This window comes from Bufo gargarizans, chromosome 5 (genome assembly GCF_014858855.1).
Source record: "Bufo gargarizans isolate SCDJY-AF-19 chromosome 5, ASM1485885v1, whole genome shotgun sequence".
Classification (NCBI taxonomy): domain Eukaryota; kingdom Metazoa; phylum Chordata; class Amphibia; order Anura; family Bufonidae; genus Bufo; species Bufo gargarizans.
In genome coordinates, this window is record NC_058084.1 from 452,836,403 (window position 1) to 452,842,273 (window position 5,871).

At 50.2% G+C, this 5,871-nt stretch overlaps 1 protein-coding gene across 1 annotated transcript; it reads left to right on the top strand.

Annotated features, from left to right (window-relative positions):
* Window positions 1-435: 435 nt before the first annotated feature.
* Window positions 436-3,281, top strand: RPP38 (ribonuclease P/MRP subunit p38). Its single transcript, XM_044294672.1, has 2 exons — window positions 436-557; window positions 2,262-3,281. Exon 2 carries the CDS (start codon window positions 2,288-2,290, stop codon window positions 3,131-3,133), a length of 846 nt encoding a protein of 281 aa, XP_044150607.1. The 5' UTR covers window positions 436-557; window positions 2,262-2,287; the 3' UTR covers window positions 3,134-3,281.
* The last annotated feature ends 2,590 nt before the right edge of the window (window positions 3,282-5,871 follow it).

Consider the following 5,871-nt stretch of genomic DNA (forward strand, 5'->3'; position numbering starts at 1 on the left):
GATAAGTTTTTATTAAAAACAGTAAAACCGGCAGCTTTCACTTTGACTTGTACAATAGAAAATATATATGAATAAATATCGGGTGCGGAGAAGATACTGAAAACCTGTTGTATTCAGTAAAACATGTCACACACAATGTGGCCTCCCCAGATAGCAGCCCCCATACAAGAATCACACAGCGCTCCCCCCTCTGCACACAATAATACACGGCCTCCCATTCTGCATACAATAATACATGTCCCCCCTTGCACAGTCTCACACACAATCCCCCCGCACACACATGTACCTCCAGCACTGACTGACTGACTGACAGACAGACAGACACTCTCCCCCCCTCTATGAGTGATGAGCAGCCTGAGCTCTCCGGCTTCCGACCCTTCTTTTCGCGCTGCCGAATCAGACCGAGTCACGTGACCCGAGAATGTCACGTGACCCAGTGACGTCATGAGGTCCGTTTCCTGTATGGAGTTTAGCCGCTGGCCTTTCTGATTGGCTGCCTCTCCGCCGGTGTTGGTTGAGTGCGGCACGTGACCGGTGCGGGGGACTGAGCGGAGTCGGTGAGTGTTTTTTTGGGGGGGGGTCTGTCTGGCGTTGGGATAAAGTGGAGACAGACGTATGGGAGAAATGAGTCAGCATAGGGGATGTGCACTACAACAGTCAGCCTTCTGAACAGAGAATGATAACGCATCTGTTCCACCTTGCTGACGGTTTCCATGCAGACACCATAGCTGTTCTGTTGCCAGAATGCCAGCCTAAAGGACCGGGAGGAGTGATTCGCAAACAGGGGCGTCCATTTAATATTTTAATAGTTCAACATTTGAGCCTCTCGGTTCCAGGTCACCAGTGTCGGGGGGGGAGGTGGTGTCTGAGTATATGGAGAATATCTATCCCGTATGGGGGTCTAGGACGCAATAAAAATAAAGCAAATAGCGCCATGCCTGTCTGTGTCTGGTACTGCAGGTCAATGCCAAAATTGAATACCTGCAATACCAGACACAGCCGTGGCTAAAGGTGGTGCTATTTTTGGGAAAAGATCAGACCGTTTAAAGGGCTAATTAAAATCCTTATAGTGCGATTATTCAATATATAGTGCTCTTACATTTTTCTGTGGCTTAGTTTCTTTAAAAATTGACTTTTATAATATGTTAATTACCTGGCTACCAGCAAGTATGGCGGTTACTTGCTGGTAGCCGCCGCATCCTCCTTTAAAAAAAACGCCCCCTCCTTCTTCGGCTGGCCCTGTCTACGTTCCAAATCTCGCACCTGTGCCGTACCGGTATTCAGTCGGCGCAGGCTTGCTCAGCCGCTCCTTCCTCAGTGCGCCTGCGCTGATGACGTCACATCTACACCAGGCGCACTGAGGAAGGAGCGGCCGAGCGAGCGTCGTCCTCTCAGTGCGCCGACTGAAGACTGGTACGGCGCAGGCGCGATATTTGAAACGCAGACAGGGCCAGCCGAAGGAGGAGAGCGCTCGCTGGCCCTGTCAATCAACAGGAGGAGGGGGCGTCTTTTTGAAAGGAGGATGCGGCGGCTACCAGCAAGTTACCGCCCTACTTGCTGGTAGGCAGGTAATTAACATATTATAAAAGTGCGGTTTTTAAAGAAACTAAACCACAGAAAAGGCTAAGAGCACTATATATTGAATAATCGCACTATAAGGATTTTAATTAGCCCAAAAATGACTTTTGGGGGGTGACAGAAGCCCTTTAAAGGGGTTGTCCAGGTATACCCTTAATCTAATATTGACATCTGAGCACTGGTTGTACTGTTGCCGAGCAGACGGCCAGCGAGGACATGGAAGGTACCGATAGAAACATGGGGCGATCGTGGACCTTAGAAGTCAGAAAGGTTGTCTGGCTTTGGAGCTGTTAACCCCTTGGGGGTCTCTCCTGAACGTAAAATAACCCCACCAACCTGTCCACGGTCAGGTCGTCGCTCTGTTCCATCCACTTCAGTCCCCGCAAGACCGGGAAGCGGCTTGGTCCCATTGTGGTCACAGTGGCTTGCACAGCATTGATGTACCATTCAAGCTGCTGAGGCCTATGATTGGCTGCAGTGATGATGGGACCCGGCCACTTATTAGTCCTGCGGGTACCAAAGTGGCTGGGAACAGAGCGGCGTTGGGACTGCAGACAGGTGAGTGAGTTTTTCTATGTCCAGGGGGACAGGGGAGACCCCCAGGGGTTGTCAGTCAAAAAATGTACTTCACATATTGATCAATAAAGTAAATTTTGTTCGTATCTTTGTTTTGTATATCTCAGAGGAACCCTTCACCCGTGTTGCCAAGATGGCCGCCAAGGTTGCCAAAGGGGCCATACGCAAAGCCAAACCAGTAGTGTCTAAGACCTCTCTGAACAGCCCGTATCGGAAGATCTGGACCCCGGTGGTGGGAGATGACATGCAGTTCATCCTGAGAACATTGGTGGAAAAGTTTGAGCAACTTGGACTGAAAAAGATCGAGACGCACATTAAATCCTCAAAAGGCAAAAAGCGCAGAAAAACGAAACCTTCAGATGGAAACGGTATTGATTCTGTCAAAGAAGAGAAAGACCCCGACACAGAGACCCCGAAAGACGAGGCACCGAAGATGGGATGGACCCACGTGGAGCTTCGGAAACTCCTGGCCATAGGGATTAATGAGGTGACCCGCGCTCTGGAGAAAAACCAACTGGACCTGGTGATGGTGTGCAAGTCCGCCAAGCCGGAGATGATCACCAAGCACATCATCGAGCTCAGCTTCAGCCGGGAGGTCCCCGCCTGCCAGCTGCCGCGGCTCAGCGAGAACATGGCGCCGGCTCTTGGCCTGAACTCTGTGCTGGCGCTGGGCTTCAGAAGAAGCTCCGATGTGTTTCGGGAGCAAGTAGAAGCCATCTTGCCACTAGTGCCGCCGTTACACGTCCCGTGGCTCCAGGCCAGTTGGAGGAAAAACAAAGTGGTCCCTGCATCGGTGGAAGAGGAAAAACCTGAAGACGAGGGCCCCGTGACTCCGGCCTCCCCCAGAAAACGGAAGAGCTCCCCCCTCACCGAGCCGACGGCTGAGGTGAATCTGCAGGAGCTCAAAGTCAAGAAGATCGTCCCGAACCCCAACAAGAAACGGAAGGTTAAAGTGAAGAAATCGCTCGGTAAAAAGTAACGTCGTTCCGGCTCCAGTAAACTGAGAGAATATAAGACTCGTTTTTTATTATTTTTACAGCAAACTTCAAATGTATTTTTTCAGAGATTTGAGCGAAAACTGTTGCGTTCCTGTGTCTTGGGGGGTGTAGTAAAAATCCTGCATTCTGTGATAAGCGTCCAGTGTCTTCCCTTTTCATCCCAGTCCGGCAGCTCTATTGATTCCTGCTGAAATCCAGCACTGCTTCCTCCCTTACTGATGGTGGCGCTATTGTACTACAGTATTCCCAGCTTTCCTTGCGGTATAATTGATGGGGTTTGGCCTGATGAACACGACCGTTTGTATTTTGTGGTCTGCAAAATGCAGATGACTTCCTTGTCGCATTTTCTTCTTTTTTTGCGGACACATTGATTTCAATAGGTCTGTGGTCTGCATTTTGCGACCAAGTATAGGACATGTTCTATATTTTTGCGAAATGGACATACGGATGCAGAAGGCACACGGATGATAAGAGTGCTTTTCGCATCTGTATGTCCATTCCGTAAAAGATAGAATATGTCTACAAAATGCGGATCACGGACCCATTGAAGGCAATGGGTGCACACAAAAAAAAACTGATGCAACACAGACGTATCCATGTTTTGCGGACCGCAAAATACAGTCATGTGAATGAGGTCTTCTTCATTTTGATAAAGGGTCATGCACACGACTATAGGGCCGCCGCATGCGGATGGTGGACCCGTTCACTTGAATAGAGTCCTTGGTCTACATCCGACGGTTCACACCGCAAAAAAGTTGTGCGTGCACTACTTTTTTGCGGTGTAGAGGCACGGACAGAAACCCCACGGAATCACTCCATAGGATTCCGTGCCTCCATTCCCCTCAAACCCCTGCGGAAATGCAGCAGTGTTGCACAAATGCGTGACTGCTTCTCCATTCACTTCTGTGGGGCTGGTGGAGGTAGATGGGCGCCATACCGCCAAAGTCCCATAGAAGTGAATGAACACTGAACACCTGACTTATCAAAACTGGTGTAACGGGCTTAGTTGTCCCTAGCAGCCAATCAGATCCCACCTTTCATTTATCAGAACTCCTTTGGAAAATTGAAAGGTGGAATCTGATTGGTTGTTATGGGGAACTAAACCAGTTTTGATAAATCGGGGCCTATATGTCCCTATGTGTTTACATCAGACAACAAGCATGAAGACATTGATGAATCTCCCCCACAGAGCTGTCAATCCACCGATTCTCTCCGTAGGCTTAGTTCAAAGTGGGTTCCGTGCTTAAAATGCGTGCAATTCACCTCCCGTGGGGGAAAACCGCACGGTAATTTAGATGCCATGTTTTAGTTTGCACCAAATCCACATCCAAAGTTCTCATTAAGGGCTCTTTCACACTTGCGTTGTCCGGATCCGGCATAGAGTTCCGTCGTCGGGGTTCTATGCCGGAAGAATCCTGATCAGTTTTATCCTAATGCATTCTGAATGGAGTGAAATCTGTTCAGGATGCATCAGGATGTCTTCAGTTCCAGAGCGGAACGTTTTTTGGCCGGAGAAAATACCGCAGCATGCTGCGCTTTTTGCTCCGGCCAAAAATCCTGAAGACTTGCCGCAAGGCCGGATCCGGAATTAATGCCCATTGAAAGGCATTGATCCGGATCCGGCCTTAAGCTAAACGTCGTTTCGGCGCATTGCCGGATCCGACGTTTAGCTTTTTTAGAGTGGTTACCATGGCTGCCGGGACGCTAAAGTCCTGGCAGCCATGGTAAAGTATAGTGGGGAGCGAGGGAGCAGCATACTTACCGTCCGTGCGGCTCCCCGGGCGCTCCAGAGTGACGTCAGGGCGCCCCAAGCGCATGGATCACGTGATCGCATGGCACGTCATCCATGCGCACGGGGCGCTCTGACGTCACTCGAGCGCCCCGGGAGCCGCACGGACTGTAAGTATACCGCTCCCCCGCTCCCCGCTCCTACTATGGCAACCAGGACATTAATAGCGTCCTGGCTACCATAGTAACACTGAACGCATTTTGAAGACGGATCCGTCTTCAAATGCTTTCAGTACACTTGCGTTTTTCCGGATCCGGCGTGTAATTCCGGCAAGTGGAGTACACGCCGGATCCGGACAACGCAAGTGTGAAAGGGCCCTTAAAAGAGTAGAATCAAGAACCGCAAGGAATTTGGAAGCTAATTCTGCGTCCGTCATCTACATAGCTACTACTGTGGATTTTACCTCAACGAAAATCCACACATAATACCTTTTGTTGTACATGATAAAACTGTCCGCCTGCAGCCACCACTAGGGGGAGCTCTCCCCAGTGGAGGCTGTAGAAAAATGCCCTGGTTTTATCTGAAGAGCAGGAGGCGTCTAGGCATCTACCCTGTCCCTCCTCCATTCCAGGCCCCATAGTAGTGGTGTGCCTCCGTGGTGGCTACATTCCAGGGGAGGTTTACTACGACCAGCCTTTCATACGCCCTTCAGCTCTCATATTGCCATCAGAGGAAGGAAGAGCCGGAAGCTTGTGAATATGACTCCTCGGCTTGCCATCTCTGGATGGGACTCCTCACACGACCCTCCATCAGCGGCCATTTTGGCACCAGGGTGTTGGCAAGCCTGTCTTGTGCCTTAATGAACCAGCGATTGTATATATTTTTTTTTTTGGGGTGGGGGCAGGGTCGCCTTTCAGGAGCTATAACTTCTCCTATCCTCAGGATAGGTCGTTAATATCGGATGAGCAGGGGTCTGATACCCAGCAGAGA

What these genes read in the sequence shown, in the direction of transcription:
- RPP38 (XM_044294672.1), top strand. Translation starts at nt 2,288, where the DNA reads ATGGCCGCCAAGGTTGCCAAAGGGGCCATACGCAAAGCCAAACCAGTA.